We start from the raw sequence: 27,128 nt of genomic DNA, 5'->3' as shown, positions 1-27,128 counted from the left end.
TTATGCGTCTACATAGTCTGCGGCGAGCATGATACACTAATGACGTGGATATAGTGTGATGTATTAGGGGTAGCGATACCATGCGCGCCGTTTCACTTTTGGCCTTTTATGTCGACCTTCATGGACTTGTTGTAGTGGTCCATAATTTTGGCACGACATTCTTTGAAGTTCAAATACATTGTGTCGGCGTCGCCTTCAGGCAGGACGACTGAATTAAATAAATCAAAGTCGTTCAGAAACTTGAAGGTCTCGTCCTCATCCTTTAAACTTAGCTCCGAAACTAAAAAAGTTAATCTCAACTGCTTGTACGCACTGCACATTGTTTTTAGCGCTCTCAGGCGTTCGCGCTTAATAAACTCGTTCACTAGTGCCCGCATCGGGCCCACAGTCTGTGCGTACAGTTTCATAAAAGTGTGATAGTCTCCTTGTGCCTGTGCCTGTGCCATTTCAAAGGCCAAGCGTATCGTCGTGTCGGCAGATTGGTCTACGTGCTCCGTTAGTATTTTTAATCGCAGCTCATCAATCGCAGCATGATCTTCTGTGAGAAGATAGTACAGGATCCGATAGCTCATAAACTCGGAGAAATGGTGCTTGGCCACATTATCGCGCTCGTAGAGTTCCATGATACTCCCCTGACATTGGTTATACTCACCTAGGTCGCCGTTAACTAGAGCTATACGGGCATGCGTCTGGTATACTTTTAGCGTGAAGTCATTCTCGATAATCTGCACCTTCAAATCCTGCCGCATTGACTTGAACTGGTCGCATACATAGGGGTATGTTGCTTCCTTGCTACGGTACTTGTTCATGATGAATTCGTATGCCTTCTCTAAGACATCAAGAGGGCGGACCTTTTCCGGGTCAGGTTCGCTCGTTAGTCTAAGATATCTCTTCTCCAAGGTTCTACAACGCCCAACAACAGGACGGTTCTTATCGAATTTGTAGGAATGGTTGCTGGTAGCGTTCAAGTTAGAGTAGTCCTCGTCATCCGAACGCCTGGTACGCTTCGCAGCATCAGAGTTGGATGCAAAGCGCTCTAACCGCAGCCTCTTGCGGTCTTGCTCAGAGAGTGCCTTCCGCTTCTTCCCCTTCGCCTGGGAGGAGTCGACCTGTTTTCCTAAGGTCACGGTCGTATTACTATGCAAGTCACTTCCATCCCAGGAAGGCCCCCGCCCGAGCGTCTCCGCAGACGAGCTTGAGTTCCGCTTGCGGCCCACCGAAGACGTCCCAATCTCGCACACAAGCTGCATCGGGCGCACATTGCTGCCCCGGTTAAATACAGGAACGTCCGGCTGCCGCAGCCAGTCGTTCTGCCACACTTTGCCGGCCGCATACGCCCGCGATACCAGCTTGCTTGCCTGATCGACAAACGTCGCCATCTTCGCTTGGCCGAACTTCTCTCTCATCCCCCGTGCGTATTGTCGGTCGATCCAGTTTATCAAGCTCTGCGGTTTGTCGCAAGATGCATTCTGCGCCCCGAAGAACAGACTGTAGTCGGGTACGTATAAGTTAACGGGAACGCCCAGCGTGCCCGTGCTATTCGGCTGCGGAAGGCCCGCTCCACCTTTGTGATACTGCGGTAGCAGCACGAAACTACTGTGATGGTTTTCTGGGAGCCCGCTGCAACCCTTGCTGGTAGGGTACGGCTCATCGGGCTTGCCACTGTACATACAGCTCTGGCTTCCCGCCTCGCTCGCCGCACCACGGCTGCCAGTACCTGCTGCTATTGCTGCATCGCCACGGGCCCGCGCCCGCGTACCTCCGCCAAGCTTCAAGGGCGTTACTTGATTGTAATTATTCATAGTATATGCTCGAGTAGATCTGCAGGCAACCAACTAATAGCGCGGATCACGTTCAGACACGTAGCTCAATAGTACCAAATACTCTAGGTTCTGGGTATTGCCCAGTCACGTAGCGTAGAGAGCGTGCGCAGAAAATTGCCGGTCAAGTTACTATGTATGATGTCACTATAAACGATACATAGATAGGGCTACGACGGCGACACCATTGGGAGCTCCGAGAACCTTTCGCTAAGCAAGCTATGATCGCCAGGCGAGCGACTGGATGTGTCGCCGTCATTCTGGGTCGGTAGCGGGGCTTTCCGTTGTGGTGCAGCGGGGCCGACCCCGTGCACTGGCCTCGGACTGCGGGCCCTCGAAAGCCATCGGCAGACGGACGCAGCAGCACGCACTAGCACGTGCGGCGCCTCTCGCGTTCGTTGGTACGGGCAGCAGCCGCTGCGCGGCGTTGGGCAAACTCATCGTCGGACATAGAGCCGAGCATCTGCTTGAAGACGGCGTACACAAGGCCGACCAGGCCGTCGCGACGCAGCGCGATCTCCTTGGCCCAGCGGTCGCGCACGCGTAGCTCGTCTTGGATCAGGTCCTGCAGCCAGAAGCGGCGGCCGTCGTCGACGTCGGGGGCGTCGAGCTGTTCGGTCAGATGCTCGAGCTTGTCACGCACAATTGCGGTCACGGAGAAGCTGCTGTCGGCGACCATACTCATCCTGGCGGAGAGTAGCGCGGCGAGATTTGCGGCAAAGACCGCTGGGTCGTCGTTGTTGGCACCGTACGCCCGGTGGATGATCGGGCGCGGGTGCAGCCCGTCTAACTCGTAGATGTAGCCGTTGTACGGGACGAAGCCAGAGTAGTGGAAGGCGGCCTCGCTCGACTGGGCGGACGGGCTCGGCTCCTCGTGCTCGAACGGGTCCGGGCTTGTGAAGGAGTTGTGGACGTTGCGGATCGCGACAGAGTTGGTGATGGTCTCGCCACGGAGCGCGGGGTCGCTGAAGCCCGCGGTGAACTGCAGGAAATCGGACAACACGGTTCCCAGCCGGATGCTGTTTCGGTGGTCGTTGCCAATCGACAGCAGCGTGTTGAGCACGGCCTGCGTAGCACACGCGTTCGGAATCGTCTGCTGCGCGAAGAACAGGCCCTCGGGACACGCTTGCTCGAACTCTCCCTGCACTGGTGCCTCGCCCGCGTAGTTTTGGCGTTCGTACTTGAACAGGAAGATCACGCCGTACAGTGGCGAATTCAGTGTGGCAAGGTGCTCCACCAGCGGTACCTCCTCGAACTGCACGCCCTCCACGCCTAGATCTTTGACTAGCTGTGTGAAAACCCCCGCATCATTTTCAATTGTTTGCCAGGACGACATTGTCGAAGGTGCATCTGGTGAGGCGTTCTATGTTACTCTTGCAAGCGTGCAGGATCGGAAGAAGGTTTCTAGACAGGGGCGCTGTCGGACAGGCCAACATCTAAAAGCATAAAACGTGCATGGTGAGGCAGGTGTGGCTTATGCTCTCCAGCGCGACCATGCTGCTCTTGTTGGAGCAGGACGAGCGGAGTCGTCCGACGGGTGGGACGGTTGCCGTGGTGCAGTAGCAAGACACGCCGGGCAACATGCTAATCGCATCTTGAAGGTCTGCAAAGGCTGGCAGCGTACGATGCCATACTAGACTAACATGGATTCAAGACGCACTCCTGGGTATTGGATAGGCAGCTCAAAGGTTAACCGTTAGCCTCTAACGTACCGAGTGAGTTACAAAATTTTCCAGTCCCAGTGCAGCGCCGATGAGCTCTTACGGCAGCTTTCGTGAGCCATATATTGTAGATCAGTCAGCCTTCAGATCCCAATATGTTCAGATTTGCTCCCCGGAGGGCTGTCCACACTGTACCGAAGCTGGCGCAGCTTTCGGAGCTGCACGCGCAGGGGATCCCCAAGGTGTTGAGCGCAGAGGGTTTCAGACGTTGCTGGACGGAACAACAGCAGTACCTGTGTGAGAAGCTCACGCTCGCCACAGCCGGCACGCCTCTAGAGTCATACCTGCCCTTCCATTTGGTGCTCAACACCGCGCAGAAGACGTTCAAAAGCAACGTGTTTAACCTAGCGTCGGCGGTGCACAACAACCACCTGTTCGTGGAGAACATTCTGCCCGCGGAAGGCGCCGGGGCCAAGCCATCCATACAGCTGCTGCAGCGTATTGAATCTCAGTTTGGCTTTGGATGGGAAGAGCTGAAGGAGGAGATGGTGCGGCGGGCCGAGACCGATGTGGTGGGCCAGGGCTGGCTGTTCCTTGTCGAGAACGGGCACAAGGAGCTGCAAATCCTGACGCTACAGAATCACGGCTCGCCATACTACTTTGCCCGTGGCCAGGCCTTTGACCTCAACAGCCCCATTACGACCGAGATCGCTGCCCAGCTGCAGACCATGCGCGAGGCTGTGGACGCAGGCAACGATGAGGACTGGACCATGCCGTTGATTGCCGTGAGTCTCTGGGACCACGCCTACTTACGGGACTACGGCGTCAAGGGACGGTCCGCTTATGTCCGCGCCGTCCTAGACAACCTCAACTGGACCGTCATCAACAAGCGGGTATACACAGGACCATGAGCATTGCGTGGTATATAATTCTTGTCTATATAACTTTGACAGCCACAACGCTGCCATCATTCGAGATCAAGGTGGCGCGGCCGCGCTCCACCAGTTTCCCCAGCGCCAGCTCACAGAGACCGTCGTGCATCCCGTGGAACTCCCACATCGCAGACTCGTCCCCAGCTACGAGCTCATAGATGGTCACTACCTGGTTCAGCCGGCCACACGTCTCGAACCACTGCAGCAGCAGCGCGCTCCATGAGTCAAGCGATCGCCATAGTACATAGAAACTGTCCGCCGAATGCCGTAGTGCCGCGCCCTTGGCCAGTGCGTGCGCCCAGATCTCGTCCACAAATGGGCCCGGCACACGCCGCTGCAACTGCACGTTGAAGAATACGCTGCCTTCGTCTTTGGGCTCTCGCGCGCTCCCGTCATGCCCCATTATCCACACGCGCCTACCGCGCGCATAATCCTTGAGCACCCCGAGCCACGCATCCAGCTGCTGCGCACGGATCAGCGAATTCGGTTGCCTCGTGTAAAGCGGCGGAAAGTTGTATATGGACGGCAGCTCCGACGCCATAGCCATGTTGTGTGTGGCGGCTGCCCCGGCAACTTTCACGGGAACTTATGCACAGTGCTCTCGCAGCACGCCAACACATGGACACCACGGATCTCTACGCAGACTACGTGGACGCTACCGCCGCGCTTATCCGCGCACTTGCAAGGCTCTACCTTGCCCAGCAGGGCTGCGTTGCGCCCGACCCGGCCCAGCTGGAGCACTACGTCCGACACCAGCTGGCAGCGGCCGCCAACGCCGCCACCACCCGCCTTTTGCCTGGAAACCCGCTGGCAGCCCAGCTACAGGCCCTACGATCCGAGAGCTACCACGCAGATGCTGAGATCCGTGCACAGCTAGCCGCTCAGTGGCGCTTGCTGAAGGTTTTTGCTGACCAACGCGCGACCTACTGCGCGCTCGCAGAGGACACCGCCGTTATATATGGCCAGCTTCGAGCACGCCACGCCGCACGCACCCGGCGCCCCGCACACCGCGCCCCCGCTACTGAGCGTTTACGCGAGCTACTCCTACTTCTCATCCTCCAGGGCGGCTACCATGGCACGCACCCCCGCGTGGACGCCTGGGTGCAGAGCTTGACGATCACGTGATACATATCGTAGGAAAGCCGCAGAAATCGCGTATCAGCGCTGGAACAGAGGGCCCAACAGGAATCCCGAGGCGGGATCGGTGAGCTCGCAGGAAGAGAATCGAGCGGTATGGGGAGTACCGCGTCGGGCTAGCTAGCTAAGTAATATCCAGTTGGTGTTTGTTCATGACAATCACGTGATGGTAAATAATCTCCACATCATACACCCAAACACCCATATGATACAGCTATAGCGCGGAGGCTAATAGATAGGTGGAACACTCTAATGTGACCGTATTGTGCTTGTGATGAGCAGTTCGGAACTACGGATGCTGGACGGGAGTACTAGAAGAGTCCCCTACGAAGTATAGTAGAACACGCTGCAGTACTTCAAAGAGCGAAAAGGTAGGTTGGCCCTGGCAAACTTCTTGAGAGTGACCATCTCGACCTGGTCGTATAAGGACAATGCACAGCCATCTACCAGAATCCAGTCTGGATGGGGCTCAGCCGAATGCGGCTTTGAGCAAGTAGCTGCAGCGAGGATCAGCGTATACAGTGCCTGATGCACTCTTGGGAGCATTTATGTCCCTCCATGAGGATCACGTGACAGGATACGCGCTGCCGATGCCCGATGACGAGCCGTCACAGCATTTTTTCGTGGTGTACGCAACGACGTTACTTTTCTAACCGGACGGGCGAAAAATTTCACGGAATAGTATCAGCATCTCATCGCCTATATAAAGAAAAAAAAAAAGCACTTGATAAAAGTCGGAACGCTTCGCCTGAATTTTGGCTTGTGCCGTCTTCACTCCCCCCCCTTCTTTCTTGTAATCTTTGTGTAGGTGCCGTAAGTCGTGTCGCTTCCTATCTGTGCGCAGTTGTAAGCTATAGAAGTCTAGATGAAGTACGTTGTTGTTTCAGGCGGAGTGATCTCGGGCATCGGGAAGGGCGTGCTGGCGTCGTCGACGGGCATGCTGTTGAAGACGCTCGGGCTGAAGGTTACGTCGATCAAAATCGACCCTTACATGAACCTGGATGCGGGCACGATGTCGCCGCTTGAGCACGGTGAGTGTTTTGTGCTGAACGATGGCGGAGAGACGGACCTGGACCTGGGAAACTACGAACGGTACCTGGGGGTGACGCTGACGAAGGACCACAATATCACGACCGGCAAGGTCTACTCGCACGTTATGGCCAAGGAGCGCAAGGGTGACTACCTGGGCAAGACCGTGCAGGTGGTGCCCCACCTGACGAACGCGATTCAGGACTGGTTAGAGCGTGTTGCGCGCATCCCCGTTGACGACTCTGGAATGGAGCCTGACGTGTGCATCATCGAGCTCGGAGGCACCGTGGGTGACATCGAGTCCGCGCCGTTTGTGGAGGCGCTGCGTCAGTTCCAGTTCCGTGTAGGCCGCGACAACTTTGCTCTTATCCACGTCTCTCTGGTCCCTGTGATCCACGGCGAGCAGAAGACGAAGCCAACGCAGGCTGCCATCAAGGACCTGCGCTCGCTAGGCCTGACCCCAGACATGATTGCCTGCCGGTGTTCGGAGGAGCTAGACAAGCCGACGATCGAGAAGATTGCTATGTTTTGCCATGTGGGGCCAGAGCAGGTGGTTAACGTGCACGATGTCGCATCCACCTACCACGTTCCCCTGCTGCTACTTGAACAGCGCATGATAGACTACCTGGGACAGAGGCTCAAGCTCTCGGATATTAAGCTTGGTGCGGAGGACAAGGAGAGGGGCGCTCGTCTGTTGGACCGTTGGAGACATTTGACGACGGCCATTGACGAGTCATTTGAAGTGGTACAGATCGCCTTGGTTGGAAAGTACACACACCTAAAGGACTCTTACCTTTCCGTCATCAAAGCATTGGAGCACTCTTCCATGCGTTGTAAGCGCAAGCTAGAGATCGTCTGGGTCGAGGCTTCTGATCTTGAGCCTGAGATGAGCGCCTCCGACAAGGAGAAGTTCCAGCAAGCGTGGAAGAGCCTATCGTCTTCTGACGGTATTCTTGTACCTGGTGGGTTTGGCACCAGAGGCACCGAGGGGATGATTCTCGCTGCGAAGTGGGCGCGGGAGAACAAGATCCCATATCTGGGTGTCTGTCTCGGACTGCAGGTCGCGACTATCGAGTTTGCCCGGCATGTGCTTGGCATCGCGGATGCCACATCGTCCGAGTTCTACCCAGAGGTGGCAGAGGATAAGCAGGTCGTTGTGTACATGCCTGAGATAGACAAGCAAAATATGGGCGGTACCATGAGACTCGGTCTCAGACCTACCATCTTTCAGGAGGACACCGACTGGTCCATTATCAGAAAACTATACGGCAGCGCCTCCTCTGTGGAGGAAAGACATCGCCATCGCTACGAGATCAACCCAAAGATGGTGCAGAAACTCGAGGAGCATGGCTTGAAGTTCGTGGGCAGAGACGAGACCGGCACCCGGTGCGAGATTCTCGAGCTCGTCGACCACCCCTACTACGTCGCCACGCAGTACCACCCAGAGTACATGTCCAAGGTGCTAGACCCCTCGCAGCCCTTCCTCGGCCTTGTTGCTGCGGCCGCAAACATCCTACCAAGCCTACTCGCTGCCGAGCGTGCCGTCGGCGCGAGAGCAGACTTCTAATTGCTGCAATTGTACATACAGCGCCACACAGCGAACCATAAAACGTTTATTCTGCTACATAGTCATCAGAGCTTCTAGTTGGCAACCTTCCAGAGCTTCCGGCACGCGGCAGCAGCCAGCTCAGTTGGCAATGCCAATCACGCCGCAAGCAGGTCTGGGGCCCGCATTGCCCGTCTTTAGCGACTCCTCGTTGCCGCCGCGGCCTAAGTCGTCCTTGCCGGCGTGGACAACGACCGTACGGCCCAGAATCGACGTAGGACCAAAAATCTTGATTAGAGGGTCCTTCGCCGATCCTACGGCCACGCCGTTTGCGTCCGCGAGCACGTTGCCCATGTCGCCCACGTGACGGTTCTCGTCCTCCGGACTGCCGTGCGTCTTCTTGAATGGGTTGAAGTGCGATCCGGAAGACGTGCAGCCGTTGGTCACGTCGCCAAACTCGTGGATGTGGAAGCCGTGCTCCGTGTTGGGCTCGAACCCGGTGATGTTCCAGCTGATCGTAGTGACCGCCGCGTCTGCCTCCTGCTCGAAGTGCACCACGCCGGAAACCCCGGCATCACCTTTTAGAACCGCAACTGCCCGCAGTGTTAGTATGCTGCCATTCCCCCCCAGCCACCACCGCCAGTACTTACTCGCCTTGACCATTGTGCCTATCGCTTGTTATTCTCTCAATATTAGCGCTTGTTACCAAACAACTTAAAGGGTTAACTAACGCTATATAAGAGACCCTTGGCCTGTTTGCCGCTTCTTTATATCCATCCCTCCACTGGAGGCCGGTGCCCACGGGGGGGGGAATGGCAGACTCTTAGTAAGCGTCACGTGCGACGGCGGAGGGGTGCACTAGGGCCCCGCTCCGTCGGGCCGTTTTGGGCGCCGGGGCGCCGGCAGCGCCAGAATCGAGGCCAGCGCGCTGGCCACGACCAGGCCAGTGAACAGCCACATGGCGATGGACGCCGGACGGCGGACAGCGCGGTGGAAGAAGTCAAACAGCGGGTTTTCGTAGAAGAAGCCCATGCTTGGGGAGGCGGAAACTGCAAGCCCTGAGCGAACTTATGTGCGCCGGTTGTAGCGCCGTTAAGTGCGACCTGGCAAGGGAACAGTGCCGTATAAAAGGATCGTACGTCTCTCAAGCCTGTTGGAGATATCACTGAGTGTTCGAGGAATGAATATACGATAGTAAAGCCGTTATTCGCCCTTTACATGAAGTGGCAGCACTTCCTTGCACTTCTGCTCTAGTAACACTAATTACACTAATTATGGTTGGTGTCTATTTATTAATACGATCACGTGCTTTTGCGCTGCATTCGTCGTGTACGGGAGTAAGCACGTGCTCCAAGATAAGGACCAGGCAACTGTTGGCGGCGCCCGAGAATTGGACTGCCAAGAGGCCGCAGCTAAGGCCTGCTCAATGACGTCATTCCGCTTGTATGTCTGTTGCATCGGCATAAACTTGATTGGGCTGTCTCGCGGGGAGAGCTGCTGGATAAGAAGACTTTCGAGCAAGGGCGTTCTGTTACCTAACCAATGGCCGCTTTTGCCGCGCCTATAGCACTTGGTTGTAGGCGGGCGGAGCAAAGCCGGTAGCGCAGTTGCAGAGCACGCTAATTCGTCGGTTCCAGGAGCTGGTTTGCATGATTATTAGTGTCTGTGGCACCCGCTTAAGTAACGTAGAATCCACATGCAGGATAGAGTGCCGTATCGGGCGAACCCAAATCTGCGACCGTCCCTGACCTTGCGGTGACTAGCGGCTGCTCCTACATCGTAATGCGGTGTCGGGTACGCTGTTGCACACAAAAATAGCACGTGATCGCTATCATTAAGAGAATACCAACCATATGCTATTTCAACTACAATATTCCTTGCAGAATACTGCGTATATTACGCCCCGGGCTATTGGTATATGGGTTAATTGAGAAGCGTCACTCTTTTATTATCCTCACATGTCACGTGACAGATGACCGCATTTGATGGCGTTTCGCACGTGACGGCCCTGATAAAAAACGGCCTGGAGCCATTACTTGTACACGGTGGAAGGTAAGCGGAGCGATGAACCCATTCAGGCTACTGGGCGATGCGTCGCACTTGGCGAGCATTTTGGTGTTGATAAGTACCATCCAGCGGACTCAGGCGATTGATGGGATATCGCTGAAGACACAGGTACTATATTTCGTCGTGTTCGTGACGCGGTACCTGGACTTGTTCACCAAATGGCGGTCGCTCTACAACACGTTGATGAAGGTGTTCTTCATCAGCTCGTCGCTGTACGTGATTGTGCAGCTGAAGCAGGCGCGCCACAAGCAAGTGGTGGGATACCAGAACATGGTGATGCGGGACACCTTTAAAATCAGGTACCTGGTGGCGGCAAGTGCCGCGCTGGCGCTGATCACGACACGCCAATACAAGGTACAACAGGTGCTATGGGTATTCTCGGTCTGGTTGGAGAGCGTGGCTATTATGCCACAGTTGTTTATGCTGTCGAAGGCGGGGAAGGCAGACGCCTTGACGTCACACTACATTTTTGCCCTGGGTTTCTACCGGGCCATGTATATTCCGAACTGGATTTGGCGCTACTACGTGGAGAACCGCTTTGACAAGGTGGCAGTTGTTGCGGGCGTGGTACAGACACTGATCTACTCGGACTTCTTCTACATCTACTACAGGAAGGTGATACGTGAGGGCGCGAACTTTGAGCTTCCTGTATAAGGGATGTGAAGGGCAGCGCCCCCATGCCATGATGTAAAGTGCCAGGAGTGTACGCTGCCTAGAGCCATCATTTATTGCAATCAGAAAATCTCATACCTTACACAATTACTATACATAGACAAAGGCCGCCTGAAGCAACGAAAGCGCGGGTGCATCTTAGTCCTTTTTCAAACTATAGAATTCCTCCCTGACGCCATCCTTCGTGACAATCATGATCTGTAGACCGTCTCCCACGTGGATGTGTCTTTCCGTGGCGGAAGTGAAGGCGTCACGCACTAGCCGCACGACCTCATCCACCGAAAGGAACCGCAATGCGCGCTTCTTGGTACCGTTGGAATCTGGCTCGTACTGGTTCTTGAAGTTCACTTGGTTGTCGAGAAAGGGCATGATCAAGGATGCCGCTGCTCCGCCCGCTCTGCACTGCTCCCGCTCGTACGATCCAACGGGGTCATACGAATACACTGCACCCTTACCTTCCTCATCCAGACCGGCAATAATTGTATGAACGTAGTATGGGAACATCCTCTTTCCGTACAGCAAATGCTGGATACTCCTGGCCGCTGATTTGATCGTCATCTTCTTGTTATGGTCAAAACGATACCATTTCATGCTGTTTTTGAACCGTTTTACCAGCGCATCTCCATCCGCGGCGAAACCATTAGCCGAAATCAGGATGTTGTCACCGCAGTCAAAAACCTTTGGCTCCTCGCGCGAGTTGATCGAATAGCCTGTTGTGTGCCGTGTGTCCCCCGCTAGGACAGCGAAATCTTCTCCTGCAATACCCAGGATAGTACCGCCGTTGTCATCATATGGATTAAACTGATGCTGGATCGGTACGGAATGTACCTCATTGGCATAATCTGAACCAGTGGTGGTAGCAGCCATCATCACACACCTCCTACAGCTTCCTGGGGCGATACGTTTTGAGATCAAGCATAGTTCGTTAGCATTTAATGAAGTTTGCCACCCTTTGAAAACCAAGAGTTCAACTGCACGTGAATAGCACGTGATCTACTGGCGGGCTGATGATCATGCGTCAGCGGGTTTCCCCCGGCGCGATGGACGTCATTAGCAGCTTACTCCTGCGCTGAATGAATATATGCATACACAAATGCCACTGTTTCGATTAATGTGTTGATATCAATGAACTCGTTAGGGCCATGTATGTTGTCAACTATACGGCCATTATAGAATCCTGGCTGGTAGCGGTATATATTACTGGTCAACCTCTCATAATGGACAGAATCCGTACCTCCTGTCATAATTGAGGGCAAAACTAATAGTGTGTGCTTACTGTTAAATCTCAAAGGAAATATGGACTCTTCATAAAGTCCTTTAATGGTCCCTGCAAACATCTCCCAAACAGCATTACTGGGAGAGATCGGCGCTGCATTCTTCGCGCTATATCTGACTTGCAAAAGGCCCTTTTTAGTTCTTGTTAGCACCTGCTTGCCTTGTATGCTTAACCCTATGCCGTGCGTTTGGGCAAACCTGCAAAGCATCTGCTGCACTAGATTTGCCATTTGGTCCGCGTCGTCTTCCATTGCAAGTCGTACGTTAAATGACCATGCAACGAAATCTGCTATCGAATTAGATTTCATACCTCCATGTATTGTGGTAACGCCCTTCACGCTGCGAAACAAGCACTCTGTCCTAAGATCATTGGCCGAAAAGATGTATTCAAGCAGGTGATCGCTAGCTTCGCTATCGTTAAAGGCTGACGCAAAAGAGGTCTTTAGGCTGTTTGAAAGGGTAACCGAGTTTTCAGCAATACATTGATACATGCGGGCCGCTGGATTATTTTGGGAGAAGGTGGGCGGTAACTGTTCTCGCTCAAATTCAGTAATAAATTTTGATACAAGATTAATGGCCGAATCCTTGTGGGGAACTGAGCTGTGGCCACCGCTCATCGTAATATTGCACCAAAAGTTCATCCTGCCCTTTTCTGAAATTGCAGGCATTGCAGCTAGCACTCCTTCAACCTTTCTGATACCAGTGAAACCCTCGTCAACCACCGCATATAATCCGTTTTCCCCATAACGACTGAGCAACAGCGCTGCCATAAAACTTGCACCATACACCCCTCCGGATTCCTCGTCACTACCGAATGCTAGAATTATGGTTCGCTTTGGCACAAATTTAGGTTCGAACGTTAAAATATATTCGATTGCCTGTAAATGGGCGACAATGCGATGTTTATCGTCAAATGCACCTCGTCCCCATAAAATATCACCTAATTCTTCATCCCAAGTTAGATCTCCACTATATGGATCATGGCGCCATTCTCCAGCTGTTTCTGGGTTAACTGGGACAACGTCCATATGAGATGAGAACATGAGCGGCTTTAAATTACTGTCAGAACCTTCCCATGTTATTAACAATGAAAATTCGTTGATGGTCTCTACCTGCAACGTAGAGAATACCCTGGGGAAGTCTTCAGTAAGCTGTTGGTGAAGCTTCCTGAATGGGTCCCAAAAGTCGTGCTCAGGTTGGACCCTGGGGTCTGGAACAGGATTAGGCGTTGGGTCGAGCATCTCGGACGGAATTTGAACGGCATGGCGCAACTTCTCAGTAATTGCATTTCTAAACACTGTGTCTTTGAGAATAAACTGTATATGCGCCCACGGCGCAAAACTGCACTTTCTAACATTACATTCAAAAGATGTTACCGACGAATTGGCCTGGCCCAGACCGTAGGCAGCCGGAAGTATTAATATCAGCCAGAGAGCGCATTGTTTGGCAATTGTAGATAGACAACGGGATCTGCAGTATGTATTCTGCGGTAGCGCCTTCATCTTGTTATACAAGTAAGCCAAAATATTGAACAAAATGCTGATGTTGAATTTTGTACACAATAGAAAACTTGACTATATGGAACTTAAGCACTATCTAAATTAACAGGAGAGTCTATGTTTAATATTGCTAATAATATAGTTTCATATGCATGTCACTAAGTTCAAGACGTGCTACTAATGAAATGGTTGATGAGACAGAGTAATACTGTATGAAACCGGTGACAGGCCCGTTTTTGCGGTTGTACGCATCTATAGTAGCAGGAAGCTATATAGCGCCATTACAGGTAAATATGTGTACTATATATCGCAGTTAAGCTTTTGCTATTTCCGGTTTATCTCAAGCATAAAATTAGATATATACTTTTGATATTCGAGTCATAGTTACTAAATCAAAGTAGGATCCTGGTTGTATCATAGAGAATGAACATATTGATAAAAAAATGCTACTGTGTACAGTAATGTCTGAACACCAACATGCTCTTTTCTTGTATTAAATGATGGGATAACGAAGTCTTGGAAGAATCCTGGGCGGAAATAGTAGACATGTTTAGAGAGATTTTTGTAATGGCTAGAGTCGGTTTTGATGGCCGAAAAAGAAGTGCCAACATTTAATTTCGAAGGTTTATCAGGTAGGTCAGGGAATATACTATCCTCGTATAAACCCTTGATTGTACTTGCAAGGAGCTCCAAGTCGTCTGAGTTAGGCGATGGTTCATCTTTAGTGTCAGCATCGACGAGGACCTCACATGTGATTCCTGAGTCAATTGCATCTATGACCTCTCCATTCACAATCAAGCCCATGGGTCCAACCTCCTTGAGAGCCGCCTTGATAAGCTCAGTACGCAGCTCGACCGAAGTATCCAACGTAAGTGACTCCTTTATTTCGAATTGCAGATATTCGGGCCGCACTGCATGTATAGATCCCCCATGAATAAAGGAGAATTGCTGCACAGTAGTAAACGCAAATCCCGCGTAATTAGTTGGTTGGCTTCTTAGGAAGTCAGTGAACCGATTATTTGCGTCCTGATCCTCCAACGCAGCCAACAAATCCTTTATCTGTTCCTCCGGCATGTATTTAAAGTCATTAGCCGCACACTGAAACAAGCTCGTCAGAGGATTCGCCTTGGTGAAGTCGTACCGCTCGGGGAACCGATTTAGGGCATCGGAGATGTTTCCGAAAATACGGAACTCATTGGTTGGCATCAAGGGAGAAGTACGGTACATGTCACTGAAGTTGAACCGGAAGGTGAAACGGACATCCTGCTTGGTAGCAACCCCAATTGGCGCAAGATAAGCACCATAAGTCTCCACCACACCTGCGACATCCTTGCCAAGAACCACAGAGAAACTATCTGAGCCGTATTGGGACTCCAACTTCTTGCTAATTTCCGCTGCACCAAGCTCCCCGCCGAGCTGCTCGTCGAAGCCCAGCGCAAGGACAATGGTCCGCTTTGGTTGAAACGAAGGATCGGTCTCTAATGTGTACTCCAATGCCTCCAACAAACCGACCAAGTGGCTCTTATCAAATGCTCCACGGCCATGGATATTCGTACGGCGTTGCTTCTGCTCATTCTCGATCTTTCCTTCAAATTGGGACGAGGTGCTTAAGTCATCCTGATCCTGCACAATCACGTCCATATTGGCGGAGATCAGTGCCGGTTTGGCACCAGAATCGCTGCCCGGCCAGGTGACTAGCAATCCGAGCTCGTTGACAGTTTCCACCTTTAGCTTACACCAAACCAGAGGAAAGTCCCGCGACAGCTGCTCGTGCAACCGTTTGAACTGCTTGTATGTCTCCGTGTCGGACTTCACCGCTGTGCAGCAGTCCGCTGCATCCACCACCCATGCCGAGGGGATCTGCACTGCACGCTGTAGCTTCTCGACAGTGAGATTGCTGAGCGTCGAGTTGTGCAGAATTTGCTGGAGGTGGTCTCCAAAGCCCCCCTGAGGTTTGGACACGTCCCAGCACGATGGCAGTGACGCCCCAGTCACCTCCGAAGAAACAACAGCACTCCGCGCTGTCTGAGCAGAAAAGCAGGCCAGCAACGCCAGCGCCGTTGCAAAGGATATCGGTTGCCCCAAAGGCCAAGCTGCAAACATCATTCGTGGTGGTCAGCGACTGCTTTTCCCACGAGATCCGTGGGGACCATGCGCAGATGGCGCCCTTAATATAAGCCCCTCCTCGCAGGCATGACGTCTGCCAACTCCGACCATTCTAAATGGCCAGCTGCTGCTTTGATGGTAGCGTCCGCGGCTGGCGCAGAAGTAAATATAGCCATTAATTCCCCTTCTAAATATACATTACATACCAGCGCTCCAGAGGCGCTCCCGAGGCGCTCCCGAGGCGCCCCACGTCTCGCCGCAGCGACGCCGCTGCGAGCTGGCCCTCTGGCCACGCAGACATGCGCGCCGACGCGCCCACGTTATATACAGCCTGGCCTGTCTCATATGCAGATGGGTCTGAGCGAAAGAAGTTCCTCGCTCTCGGAGAAGCAGTCGTCGTGACCCTCGCGCTCCGCGCCCAACCGCGCAGCAGAGAATCTTCCAGCGCTTCCCGCCGACCCGCACTCGGCGTACCCGTGCAGGTAAGGATACTTCGCGGCCGCCGCGGCACCACCGCCCTCAGCCTGACTTGCGCAACGGCCATACGCAGAGGACCCCGCCTGCCTCCGCGCTTTCGTGCCTGTGCACGTGATCTCACCGCCTGCCTCAGCCGCCCTCGTCAACGATGCGCACCCAGACCCTCCAGAGCGTGCCTTCGTGCCCAAGTCGGAGCCCAGCTCCCCGGCGTGCCTGCGGCCACTGCTGTGGCTGCCGGCGTCCTCCGCTGGCCCCGAGCGGGGTGCGGCCCGCCCGCTCCCGAGCGCCGCGGTGATGCGGTCGAGCATATTGGCGTGCCCAACAAGCACCCGGAGCTGATGGTCCTGCCCTTTGGCCCGCGCGGCGTAGATTAGCTTGTGCCGAGCCTTGCTGGCCAAGAGGTACTGTTCCGATGCCGTTAACTGCTTCATCGCAGCACAAGGCCTCGTGGCCACGCCGCCGTGCTTCGCTTATATAGACTGGTCACAAACCTCTGCCGCCGCGCGCGCGACGCGGCGCGTGGCACGTGACAATCACGTGCGCGCTTCTCGGTCGTTGTCGCCCGGCCGCCTGGCTAGGCCCGCTAGAGTCACGGGATTTGCTGCGGCGCAGCCAAAAACGCCGCTCACCCCTTGTGGCGCAATTGCCTTCTAAGGCATAGCTTAGTCAAATCTGCACGTCAGACGTAAGAAACTCGGATAACGAACGCTCTTTTGAGTGGCGCTTGTCGCCATGGTGAACCTTCTCTATCTGATATATAATGCTCATTCTTGGACCGGTTAGCGCGGTCCATCACAGCGGATAGCACAGCCTTTCAAGCTAAAACCGAGACTGAACCCGGCCATAAGTATATAAGTTGCAGGTGCCTAGCGACAGCAGAATCCGCACACACAACATCAGTTTTCAAGATGAGAGGCCAGTCACTACTAGCGCCACTCATGCTGGTACCGGCCCTAGTGGCCGGTACCAGCATTCAAGGTGGAAAAGCGCAGCTTGAGAAGCGGCAGTCGATGCCGGACGATTTGGTGGCGGCTGTGGGGGGCCATCTGTCTAAGCTACGCTCGAAGATGAATGTGCAGCAGGGCAAGTTCTTCGACGCGCGTGGCAGCCTCAAGAACATTGCAGACAGCCTCGGTGTGTCTGAACAGGAGGTGAGCTCGGTATCTGCGGAGCTGGAGTCGGTGATGGCCGAGATGTCAGAGCTATTCCCGCAGGACGCGAAGCAGCTAAAGTTCTTGTCCGAGCCGCGCGGGGACGTGCGCAAGGTTCGGGAGTGGGACAACGTCGTGCGGAAGGAGTCGCTCCAGGACTACCAGTTGCGGGTGCGCAAGGTGTCGGACCCTGCGGGCTTGGGTGTGGACCCTGACGTCAAGCAGTACTCGGGTTACCTTGACGTGGAGGCGGAAGACAAGCACTTTTTCTACTGGTTCTTCGAGAGTCGCAACGACCCCAAGAACGACCCTATTGTGCTATGGTTGAACGGTGGGCCAGGGTGCTCGTCGATGACGGGGCTCTTCTTCGAGCTCGGGCCATCGTCGATCGACCAGAAGCTCAAGCCTGTGCGGAACCCATACTCGTGGAACACTAACGCGTCTGTGATCTTCTTGGACCAGCCAGTGAACGCTGGCTACTCGTACTCTTCCAACAGCGTTGCCAACACCGTGGCGGCGTCGAAGGACGTGTACGCCTTTTTGGAGCTTTTCTTCAGGCAGTTCCCAGAATACCAAGCCGGCCAGAAGTTCCACATTGCCGGTGAGTCGTATGCCGGCCACTACATTCCTGCTATTGCTGCCGAGATCTTGTCGCACCCAGACGAGGAGCGCTCGTTTAAGTTGAGCTCTGTGCTAATTGGGAACGGGTTGACAGACCCATTGACACAGTACCCCTACTACGAGCGTATGGCCTGCGGTGGTGGCGGCGAACCCGCCATTCTTGGCCCAGAGCAATGCTCGGCAATGAACGAGACCTTGCCACGGTGCTTGCGTTTGATCCGCACATGCTACACCCTGCAGAACGTGTGGTCGTGTGTTCCAGCCTCTCTGTACTGTAATGGCAACCAGTTGACGCCGTTCCAGAGAACTGGTAAGAACGTCTACGACGTTCGCAAGGAGTGTGAGGGCCAGCTCTGCTACGATGACATGAAGTACAGTGAGGAGTATTTGAACACACCAGAGGTGATCAAGGCCGTGGGCGCAGAGGTTGATTCCTTCACCAGCTGTAACTTCGACGTTAACAGAAACTTCTTGTTGAACGGCGACTGGATGAAGCCATACCAGCGCCACGTCACCGAGATCTTGGACAAGGGCTTGCCTGTGTTAATCTACGCTGGCGACAAGGACTTCATCTGCAACTGGCTAGGTAACCGCGCCTGGACTGATGAGCTACCATGGAAGCACCACGACGACTTCACGAAGCAGCCTATCAAGCCTTGGAATGGGCCATCTGGCGACCAAGCCGGTGAGGTCAAGAACTACAAGCACTTCACATACTTGAGAGTTTTCGGGGCGGGCCACATGGTGCCATATGACGTCCCCGAGAACTCTCTCGACATGTTGAACACTTGGCTGCAGGGCGACTTCGGTATGGGTGCTCAGGAATAGTCGCCTGACCCTTTACCGAATTTAACTGTTTACCCTCTTTGAATACTTTTATGCAATTGCCTGTCATAATATTGCTGTTATTGTTCATACGCTGATGTGTTGGTGACAGAGTAGTTTCGTAGACAATCTTCGATGTATTACACCTCGATGGCAATTATAGCTAACTTGCGATTATAACCTCCGATATATATGTGTATACGAAGCTGATAGTATATCGATAGTGCCGCTTCTTAGATAGATAACTGTTATGAGTAATATGAGGTTGTCACCTGCTCGACCTACGCACGCATTTCTTTTGCGTTTCTTGAAAAGGTTCCTTAACGACCGATTACCGTTGATATCACACAATCAACATCAGCTTGCTAGCACTCAATAATTGAGTACTTACGGCAGTGGAATCCTTGCTTCAACCATGGCAATCGGTAGGTACGGGACGCTGGTTTTCTATATCCTCGCAGGCCTCGCATTCGTGTGGTCTTTGGAGTACTTCAAGCACTACACCAAGAACAATTACGAGCGTTTCCACTGCACAGCGGTCGTGGAGCCCGTGCAGGGTACCGCCACAGTTGAGAAGCTATCTGCCGTTGGCGGGCCTCCATGCGACAAACGCGCAGAACTGAAGTTGATCACGCAGAAGCTTACGCAGCACTTCGATCCTAACAAACAGCCGGCACTCTTCTGCATTGTAGAGAACACTTCTGTGGAGTCTGTGCACTATCCCGTGTCGCGCACGAATAAGGGTCCCGCAGGATACATAGCGTACGCTGGATACGAGGCCGACCGTGCCGCGGTCCATAAGTATTGCGAGGCGCACGGTGCTGCAGTGCTGCACATGTGATGCAAGAAGAGGAGAAAGTTCTATAGCAGTCGAAAGAAGTACAATTGGTACATATTAGATATATATTATACTGCGAGCTAGTCGAATGAAGTCGGCGGAATACTGGCATTAGGAGTTATAGACTTGCTGGTAGCGCTATTATTTGAGGCCATCCCTGAAGAACCTGCAGCTGCTGCACTCGACGCATTCGCGTTTGCGTTTGCGTTTGCTGCAACGCCACCATTGTACATGGGGCAGGATTTATTAGTTCTGATATGCCCGATCGCACCGCATGTTGCGCAGCGTCGCGTGGTGTTTTTTACTTTCACGACTTTGCCATCTTTGCTCTTCTCCTTCGCGGCCTTGCGTGCTTGTCGTCTTTCCTTTGATTTCTCCAACTTTGCCAACTGCTCCTCTAACAACTTCTTTTGTTTCAGCTGGCGTTCTTCATTATTTTCTCCTGTAACAAGGTCTATGTTGTCATTCATTAATTCTTCCAAACCTAGATTACGTTCCGCCTCTTCACGCCTTTTTTCGTAAGTTCGCAAATATGCATGGATCACACGAGGGTCACGCACGATGACGGTCTGACGTTGGATTATGCCGTTTTCATCCCTAGTTTTCCGTATGATGCGCAGCACTTTTTCATCGTCCCTGTGAGTCTTCACACGTTTGTTAGTCTTGTTGACCACATCTGGGTCATCTATTTCCTCAAACGGATTTTGTATGCTTAGAGATTTTGCCTGCTTATACCAAGTTTTACTGATCTCCTCATCATAAGCTTTTTGTTGCTGGGCAACATTGTAACTATGCCCACCAGTGGCCTGGGGCTGCTCACTTTCACCTGACTTGGTGAAGCCGCCCTTCATGGAAGTTTTTAGAAAAGAAAAACCTTCACCGCAGCCTGTAGGATCACCCGCGCCATGTATCTGGATCATGGCTCGCATCTGTGTAGCGTTTAAAAAGTTCTTTGTCGCATTCCATGGAATCAAGTTTTCCTCCAAGGTGCGCAACTTTGAATTAAAATTGAACATATCAGTATCTTCCTGGAACTGCTGACCCGCGTACATGGACTCCAGCATTGATACATCTTCAGGAGATATCATTTTCTTCACATTTTCATTGTCAAGTAGAACCTCCCCTTCCTTTAATTTCCAAAATCCTTGGTCATCGCCATCACGTTGATACTTCATGAATTCTTTGAGCCTTTGCCGATTCTGCATGTCATTTTGATCTGGGAAGTGTCTTGCAACTTGCTTTACAAGCAACCTGTGTTCTGGCGATTTGTTTAATATCCTATATACCACCATGCGTAGCCTATTCTTACCCATCGATGTGACTTTCCTGGAATTTGGCCCCGGAATTTCCACGACCGGGAATGTCTGACCCACTGTGAATAAATGGTTTATTTGCCGTAGGTAGAACCTAGTACCGGTACCGTTACCTGCACTCTTAATCAGTAAAAAGTCAGTCCGAGAAACCTCGTGCTTGAACACAGGAGCTCTAATCATGTTGTTGTACAGCGTGGGCACAATTGCACCCGGTTCAACAAAACCAAAATTCCAGAATGGTGACTTGTCTTGGACACCCAAAACGTGTGTTTCGCCGACAGGAAGCTTTGGGCGTGATGTATCGGTCTCACTCCTTTTCCGGTAGTAATTGATTAATTTACTGGCCATACCAAACTTCGACAGTGCGATAGGCTGCTGTTCACAGTACTCCATCAAAAACACGGGTACACTATCACCAATGGTCAAGTCTGAACTGTTTGAAAATATTTCCCTGACGTCTTTACCCTTATCGCGCTTCCGTCTCCTCACCTTGATTTTACTAAATACTATGTTGGTACCGGGGCGGATACCCTTGCCAAAGTGGCACCGATGGAAGTGCCTGAGCTGTTCCTTGGGCAGGAGGACTTTGTAAAATGGAGATTGGAGGCGAGCCGCGGGTTGAGAGTGTTCTATGCTGAGGTTTGAAATCGTGGAACGAATCTTGGTTTGATAGTTCTCTTTCAGAATTCTATACTTGTCATCGTTGGAAATGTTGAACTTCGAAAAGAGGTGCTTGTCGTTATAGAGAACCGTAGAAGATCTCCCGATTGCACCTGTATCGGGCTGCTTCGCAAAAAGGAGTCTTTCGTCGTTCATATCCAACGGGAAATGCAAACTGGTTAGCTTCCCTTCTACCAGATCCGCCTCATCCCACTCCCAATCCCGTGGATCTTCCTGTAGCTTACTATCAAAAATATTCGATCCAACACTAGATTGCTTGTCGGCATCAGATTCAACCTCTCCTACTATTTTATTATAGTCCCACTCATCAGCAACCATTAACAGGTCTTCTGGGATCACCTCGTCTGAACTTACCTTGTTCACCTCCCTTTCATGTTCCGGATATACCTCATCTGGCGTAGTGTACACAATGCCACGCTTCTTCTTACTGCGCAGCAGAGTGGCAGATGTATGCCAGCCCTTGCCTTTGGCCTTGAAGACCTTGCGGCTGTCGGGTTGCACTTCGAAACGAACCTTCAATGGGAGTAGCGGCTTCACCACACGATTAACCAAGTATAGGTTGCGCTGCCACTGGTACTCCGCCAAGGGCTTTGGTGCGGTCTTCGTCATCTGCAGAATCTTGCCTTTCTGTAGTTGTGGAAAGTACGACTTCACCAGCATTTGCTCCTCCTGCGCCAGCCGCTCTTGGTCCAGCCGCTTCCGCTGCTCCAGCTCCCGCTGCTGCTCATCCGTATACTCGTTGAATTCCCCGTGCTCGTTTACATAGCCATTGCTGCTGTCGTCGTGTACCCCCATGAATAACGCGTTGTTGCCCTGATACTCGGCCGTCGGGTCTTCCATCATCGTTAGATAGTCGTCTTCCCCGTGTGCGGGCGAGTGCTGCCGTGTCCCCGCCTTGTAATCGTCTGGCAGCTCCTCTTCCGCCAACTCGTCCTCATCCTCGAAGTCTATCGCATCTGGCAGATGTTCTGTGACGCTATCATGGCCCTGCGACCCAATGTAGTTACTAATGTCAAGCGCCCCAAATTCTCCACTGAATATGGCGCTGTATGCCTCGTCTTCGTTGGACAAATCCTTCTGATTGGCCCCCCCAGACTTGGTTTTATTACTGCCACTTCCCATAGTCGTTGGCTTTGCCGAATTTGTTCCCACTTTGTTCGCCTGTTCAACTACTGGTGTTGACTGAAGTTGTTATAATTAAAAATAAAACTTGCAATCTTCATCGCCGATGAACTCCGCACAGAGGAACAAGTTGGGGAAAGTATAAAGCATTTGCAGTTGGTTTGATTGGTTATGTCGCTGATAGAGCAGGCTAATAAGTTGTCCGGGTACGCGGCGGACGTGCGCAGGTGGAGATATGCGTGGTTCACGCCATCGAAGAATATCGAGGACGACAACAACATGGAGAGCTACGGGTTCGAGTACAAATGCTGGCAGCGGGTAGGCGCAGACGAGCCACTGGACCTTCTGGATGACACAGACGACCACGTCTTGGACCTAAATGTGTTTGATCGGACGCGGAAGAACGCAGAATCGAAGATGTCGCAGGTGGGCAGTGGGCCTAGCGGGAGCGGGACGACAGGCCTGACGATGGAGGACATACGAGGAGCGGTCGGCGGAGTGGAGGCGATTCCGGGGTTTTCAAGCTCGGATGCGATTGCGAAGAAGGAGCAAGAGGCAGGGGGAGCTGCCTCCCCAAAGTAGCGTGGCGCTGCATCACGATAGCTTATATATATGTACGTAGTAGATATATATATATATATATATACGGTGTGGATGTTGTTTTAGGTTATGAAGCTGGGTGGGCAGCTACTGCTTGATCATGACCAATGCGACGGCATCTCTGGCCTTGGTTACAGCAGCCTGGATTTCGCTCTCACGCTCCTTTCTGGCCGAGGCCTTCTCCTCTTTGTTCAGTTCGTTGAACTCCTCCATGAGCTTCAGCCAGTCCCTGGGGTCACCGTTGCCGGAGCAGACGATGAGCATGGTAGAGGCAGGACAGGCCGCATAGAGGCGCTGTAATCTGTTCCCTAAGTTTTGGACTGCTTCGTCTGCATACTTGGCCGCTGCGTCTTCTGCCTTGCACTTGACGAACTGGCGGGCGTACTCTAGCTCGCGCATTCTGGCGACAAAAAGGTTACCTTCTTCGATGTTTGCAAGAATCCGCTGTACGATCTCCTCGTCGTTGTCGCATTTCAAAGACGTCTCCAAGCCCGCGGGGGACTTCGGCTGCGGCGCTTGGCGAAGCACAGAGTCGCTTAGGGTCATTGACTTGACGCCTTGCCTCGTTAGCCTGTGGAAGAGGTTCTCGGTATTGATTCCAATGCCAAAGGTCAGCCCGTTGACTATTTTCAATTTGGTTAGCTCCATGCAGGTCATGGCGTCTTCATAGGAGTCATGCCCATTGCCATCATCTGTTTGGATCTGCTTTTGTAAGTATTCATCAGCTAAATACCGTAAAGCTGGTTTGAACGGAGGTCCTGCCTTGTGCTCATATATTATAGAAGTATCAATGACGAGGGGATGCCGCATTTTCAAGACGTTCAAGTCGGCCTGCAATGAATGGCCGATAAGCACATCTGTTGCGCTTATCATCCGCAAGAGATCCTGTTGGACGTCTTGCAAAGTCGTGGTCACCCCGACCAACTTCTCCTCTGTAATACCGCTGTACTTCGTTAAGTAGTCCACAATGGGCTCATCTGGCTTGACAAACTTGTCATAAACTAAGTTACAATCAAAATCGACGACGCTCACACGCGTCAACACGTATCCGTTTTTTGAAAGGCACATCTCACAGTCGATGGCAAACGTGTGAGAACCGTCGTGTTGGAAACTGACAGTGTCCACCCACCCACTGTACTTCTCCTTATTCTGATACTTTAGCAACAAAGCCTTTTGGTACTCCTCCGATAAGCCAGGTGTGTTTAGATGGATGGGGTACTCATTATGCAATAAGTCATCAACGGTCATTAGCAAATCAAGCAAAGTGATTTCCTTTTTGTTCAATTGTTCCACCTTTGCGATCTTCTCCTTTTTTGACAAGCCTACATTGACAAAAGAATTGTATGCAGAAAATAGGGAATTCTTTGATCCCGGCGCTGATAACGGCAAGATACACATTTGCTTGCACATCTGTTCATTTTCACTAATCGAGTTTAGATGTGCGTCTTGCAATTTCGGAATATTTTTATGAAACAATGAATCCTTCGGTAGACTGAAGTCCTCGGGTAAAAGGCCTGGAGTGAATAGGACGACCACCTTCTTCAAAGAGGCCCTATTTTCTATCGTAATCCAGTTGGGAGAGTTGTTCGTATCGTGGAATATGTACTGGACCAAATCTCGTATATCTTTAATCGAGAGTGGTTTTTGGGTTGCCTTTTCATTTAATTTGAAAGAAGCAGGCTTCACGGATTTCTTTTTTTTATTTGGAATAGGAAGGGAAGAGGTACTCATGTTGCCCTGCTTCAACTTGCCGAACGGCTGTTGCACGGTAACAGCGCTGGATCTCCTCCTGCGCCGCTTAGATCCCGGAACGCTGGCCGTATCCCCAGTAGCTGCAGGAGTATCGCGCCACTCTACCGCGCACGTCCCGGAAAGCTTAGCCACGATATCACTCTTCACTACATCTGTCTCCGAGATGCTTAAACGCGCGACCTGAGATCGCACTGACTTCTTCTGGATATCAGGTTCTGGGGGCGTCACTAAAGTGAGCTGCGCAGGCAGCCGGGCGCCGTCCTGCGGCACCGAGGGCGCCGCTGCAAGTTCACGCTTCGTAGGCGACGCAGTCTGTGACGCTGGGTACACCGGAAGTGTCTGCATCGTGGCACGGGGTGCTCTTCTCTTTATGCCAATGGCTATGGCTCCACAGGGCGTATATTTATAAGTCACAAACGTGGGTGCTGGCAGTCACCAGTACTCTGATCAAACCGGCTGCGGTAATCTCCCGCAACGGTTCAACTGGCTTGGAGACAGCTCTAGGATGCGGCAAACCAGATTCTAATGTTCTGGCTCGATATCTTCGCAACCACTTGGACAAAGCGGATAAATGATTAGCAAATACAGGGTGAGTATAGCAAAACAAAAGTGACCAATTAGTCCTCGATATATTGGGCTCTCTCGTGAACGGCAGCGACTCAATAGACCCTGTGCAATTGCCTGAAGGCTACTTTATATAAATCCTAGTTCACTTCGCCTTCTAATATGTCAGTACTGGATGAGAATAGTTCTCGAGAGAACAGTAACAAAATTTTTGTGTCGACGTCAATGAACATTCCTTTGTACGATACCATCCATAAGCCCATCGATGGAGTCAGCGACGTCGTTCGGTGAGTCGGCTGCGGCAGAGCGTATGAGGTCACGTATTGTAGGGTGCTTAGACGGCAGCTCGAATTCGTATGCATAATCTTCCGAGCGGGGCTTGTGGAAGCGGTGCTGAGTAACAGATATGGCCTTGTTAGAGTCACCAAGATGCCGGTATAGGGTAGCGAGGCGACCTTGGAGATCGAAATGCCAAGCGGTTGCCTCCGAAGGGGGGTTGGTAGGCTCTGTTAGCCATGGGTGGTCAGATGGCACACGTGGTCCTGGAGTAAGTTCTGGAGCAATTGCGGCCTCGAATGTCGAGCTCACAAAATCGTTGTCGAACACCGTAGCAACAGGGAACTCGGGCGCGATGGTGCAGATCTTGCCGATGGAATCTGCACCGTGGGGGATGAATAGACTTTGCAGGCTTAGCATCGCGACGGGACGGGATGTAGGCAGCCCCGCAAGCAGCGCACATATGTGCATGACGTCTTCGCGCGCAGTATTAGGATCAAGTGTAACTAGCGCCGAGCCGGTGTTGAGGCATGCAGCTCGCAGTGTCTGGTGTACCAGGTCCAGACGGCGGGAGTTCCAAACCATCGTGTTTCGCTCCAGTTGTGTCACGTGACTCGGGTTGAGGACCACCACCACAGCGCCACCTGGAAAGGGTGCCACCTGCGCTTCCTCCAAGGCGGCCCACGAGTTCCGCAGTTGACGTAGCCATAATCGTTTATCGTCTAGCAGCCAGTCCAGTAGGAAGATCCAACGTATTTGTGAGGTTTCCATTTGGCGCAGGAACACGCCCAGAAACTGCAGCGTCTGTGCATCCAGTGGGCTCTTGGCATAGTATACGTTGAGCCGGAGGTTCTCTTCGTCGCGCGAAACCACCTTTGTAAAGAATCCCAACGGCTCCAGGTTGGTCACCTTCTCGCCCTCGTCAATCTGCCAACATTGTTGCAAAAACTGGTTAAGGGAATCTTCGTTCTCGCAGCATACCACGTAAGTCTCCGTAGTGGACTGGTCCAGCTGTTCGCTATTCTCCTCTAGCAATTGCTTCCATATATTGCCGCTGCTCATGTCTGGGTCCACTGTGTGCTGGCTCCAGGATGTGGGTGCCGAATGGATCTTCTTGTCTTAGGCCAAATTTGCTAGATCTGCACATGCTAGAAAATGGGCGGG

General features: G+C 52.5%; 19 protein-coding genes across 19 annotated transcripts; 7 read left to right on the top strand and 12 right to left on the bottom strand.

Annotated features, from left to right (window-relative positions):
* Positions 1-92: 92 nt before the first annotated feature.
* On the bottom strand, positions 93-1,802 carry THP3 (Thp3p; the record flags this gene model as incomplete). Its single annotated transcript, NM_211414.2, has 1 exon — positions 93-1,802. One exon carries the CDS (start codon positions 1,800-1,802, stop codon positions 93-95), a length of 1,710 nt encoding a protein of 569 aa, NP_986352.2.
* A 388-nt stretch (positions 1,803-2,190) lies between these two features.
* AGOS_AGL316W (AGL316Wp) lies at positions 2,191-3,156 on the bottom strand (the record flags this gene model as incomplete). The annotated part of the gene is made up of 1 exon (NM_211413.2): positions 2,191-3,156. The coding sequence occupies one exon, from the start codon at positions 3,154-3,156 to the stop codon at positions 2,191-2,193; it is 966 nt and encodes a 321-aa protein (NP_986351.2).
* A 480-nt stretch (positions 3,157-3,636) lies between these two features.
* RSM26 (mitochondrial 37S ribosomal protein mS42) lies at positions 3,637-4,392 on the top strand (the record flags this gene model as incomplete). The annotated part of the gene is made up of 1 exon (NM_211412.1): positions 3,637-4,392. The coding sequence occupies one exon, from the start codon at positions 3,637-3,639 to the stop codon at positions 4,390-4,392; it is 756 nt and encodes a 251-aa protein (NP_986350.1).
* A 25-nt stretch (positions 4,393-4,417) lies between these two features.
* On the bottom strand, positions 4,418-4,960 carry VPS25 (ESCRT-II subunit protein VPS25; the record flags this gene model as incomplete). The annotated part of the gene is made up of 1 exon (NM_211411.1): positions 4,418-4,960. One exon carries the CDS (start codon positions 4,958-4,960, stop codon positions 4,418-4,420), a length of 543 nt encoding a protein of 180 aa, NP_986349.1.
* Positions 4,961-5,001: 41 nt separating this feature from the next.
* Positions 5,002-5,538, top strand: AGOS_AGL319C (AGL319Cp; the record flags this gene model as incomplete). The annotated part of the gene is made up of 1 exon (NM_211410.1): positions 5,002-5,538. The coding sequence occupies one exon, from the start codon at positions 5,002-5,004 to the stop codon at positions 5,536-5,538; it is 537 nt and encodes a 178-aa protein (NP_986348.1).
* An 877-nt stretch (positions 5,539-6,415) lies between these two features.
* URA7 (CTP synthase URA7) lies at positions 6,416-8,146 on the top strand (the record flags this gene model as incomplete). Its single annotated transcript, NM_211409.2, has 1 exon — positions 6,416-8,146. One exon carries the CDS (start codon positions 6,416-6,418, stop codon positions 8,144-8,146), a length of 1,731 nt encoding a protein of 576 aa, NP_986347.1.
* A 120-nt stretch (positions 8,147-8,266) lies between these two features.
* Positions 8,267-8,788, bottom strand: SOD1 (superoxide dismutase SOD1; the record flags this gene model as incomplete). The annotated part of the gene is made up of 2 exons (NM_211408.2): positions 8,267-8,718; positions 8,776-8,788. 2 exons carry the CDS (start codon positions 8,786-8,788, stop codon positions 8,267-8,269), a joined length of 465 nt encoding a protein of 154 aa, NP_986346.2.
* A 195-nt stretch (positions 8,789-8,983) lies between these two features.
* MIN6 (Min6p) lies at positions 8,984-9,157 on the bottom strand (the record flags this gene model as incomplete). The annotated part of the gene is made up of 1 exon (NM_211407.1): positions 8,984-9,157. The coding sequence occupies one exon, from the start codon at positions 9,155-9,157 to the stop codon at positions 8,984-8,986; it is 174 nt and encodes a 57-aa protein (NP_986345.1).
* A 1,032-nt stretch (positions 9,158-10,189) lies between these two features.
* Positions 10,190-10,846, top strand: ERD2 (Erd2p; the record flags this gene model as incomplete). Its single annotated transcript, NM_211406.1, has 1 exon — positions 10,190-10,846. One exon carries the CDS (start codon positions 10,190-10,192, stop codon positions 10,844-10,846), a length of 657 nt encoding a protein of 218 aa, NP_986344.1.
* Positions 10,847-11,002: 156 nt separating this feature from the next.
* PRE7 (proteasome core particle subunit beta 6) lies at positions 11,003-11,734 on the bottom strand (the record flags this gene model as incomplete). The annotated part of the gene is made up of 1 exon (NM_211405.2): positions 11,003-11,734. The coding sequence occupies one exon, from the start codon at positions 11,732-11,734 to the stop codon at positions 11,003-11,005; it is 732 nt and encodes a 243-aa protein (NP_986343.2).
* Positions 11,735-11,922: 188 nt separating this feature from the next.
* On the bottom strand, positions 11,923-13,641 carry AGOS_AGL325W (M20 family metallopeptidase; the record flags this gene model as incomplete). Its single annotated transcript, NM_211404.2, has 1 exon — positions 11,923-13,641. The coding sequence occupies one exon, from the start codon at positions 13,639-13,641 to the stop codon at positions 11,923-11,925; it is 1,719 nt and encodes a 572-aa protein (NP_986342.2).
* Positions 13,642-14,052: 411 nt separating this feature from the next.
* AGOS_AGL326W (AGL326Wp) lies at positions 14,053-15,744 on the bottom strand (the record flags this gene model as incomplete). The annotated part of the gene is made up of 1 exon (NM_211403.1): positions 14,053-15,744. The coding sequence occupies one exon, from the start codon at positions 15,742-15,744 to the stop codon at positions 14,053-14,055; it is 1,692 nt and encodes a 563-aa protein (NP_986341.1).
* Positions 15,745-16,085: 341 nt separating this feature from the next.
* On the bottom strand, positions 16,086-16,652 carry ECM13 (Ecm13p; the record flags this gene model as incomplete). The annotated part of the gene is made up of 1 exon (NM_211402.2): positions 16,086-16,652. One exon carries the CDS (start codon positions 16,650-16,652, stop codon positions 16,086-16,088), a length of 567 nt encoding a protein of 188 aa, NP_986340.2.
* Positions 16,653-17,129: 477 nt separating this feature from the next.
* Positions 17,130-18,821, top strand: PRC1 (carboxypeptidase C PRC1; the record flags this gene model as incomplete). Its single annotated transcript, NM_211401.1, has 1 exon — positions 17,130-18,821. One exon carries the CDS (start codon positions 17,130-17,132, stop codon positions 18,819-18,821), a length of 1,692 nt encoding a protein of 563 aa, NP_986339.1.
* A 412-nt stretch (positions 18,822-19,233) lies between these two features.
* Positions 19,234-19,659, top strand: LIP1 (sphingosine N-acyltransferase subunit LIP1; the record flags this gene model as incomplete). Its single annotated transcript, NM_211400.1, has 1 exon — positions 19,234-19,659. The coding sequence occupies one exon, from the start codon at positions 19,234-19,236 to the stop codon at positions 19,657-19,659; it is 426 nt and encodes a 141-aa protein (NP_986338.1).
* Positions 19,660-19,736: 77 nt separating this feature from the next.
* Positions 19,737-22,772, bottom strand: TAF1 (histone acetyltransferase; the record flags this gene model as incomplete). The annotated part of the gene is made up of 1 exon (NM_211399.1): positions 19,737-22,772. One exon carries the CDS (start codon positions 22,770-22,772, stop codon positions 19,737-19,739), a length of 3,036 nt encoding a protein of 1,011 aa, NP_986337.1.
* Positions 22,773-22,943: 171 nt separating this feature from the next.
* Positions 22,944-23,354, top strand: RTT102 (Rtt102p; the record flags this gene model as incomplete). Its single annotated transcript, NM_211398.1, has 1 exon — positions 22,944-23,354. One exon carries the CDS (start codon positions 22,944-22,946, stop codon positions 23,352-23,354), a length of 411 nt encoding a protein of 136 aa, NP_986336.1.
* Positions 23,355-23,459: 105 nt separating this feature from the next.
* On the bottom strand, positions 23,460-25,469 carry RNH70 (Rnh70p; the record flags this gene model as incomplete). The annotated part of the gene is made up of 1 exon (NM_211397.2): positions 23,460-25,469. One exon carries the CDS (start codon positions 25,467-25,469, stop codon positions 23,460-23,462), a length of 2,010 nt encoding a protein of 669 aa, NP_986335.2.
* Positions 25,470-25,910: 441 nt separating this feature from the next.
* Positions 25,911-27,026, bottom strand: DYN3 (dynein light intermediate chain; the record flags this gene model as incomplete). Its single annotated transcript, NM_211396.1, has 1 exon — positions 25,911-27,026. The coding sequence occupies one exon, from the start codon at positions 27,024-27,026 to the stop codon at positions 25,911-25,913; it is 1,116 nt and encodes a 371-aa protein (NP_986334.1).
* Between the last annotated feature and the right edge of the window lie 102 nt (positions 27,027-27,128).

Source organism: Eremothecium gossypii, chromosome VII, assembly GCF_000091025.4.
Source record: "Eremothecium gossypii ATCC 10895 chromosome VII, complete sequence".
Taxonomy (NCBI): Eukaryota; Fungi; Ascomycota; class Saccharomycetes; order Saccharomycetales; family Saccharomycetaceae; genus Eremothecium; species Eremothecium gossypii.
The sequence above is the reverse complement of the archived record's forward strand: the minus strand, read 5'-3'. Positions and strand labels throughout refer to the sequence as shown.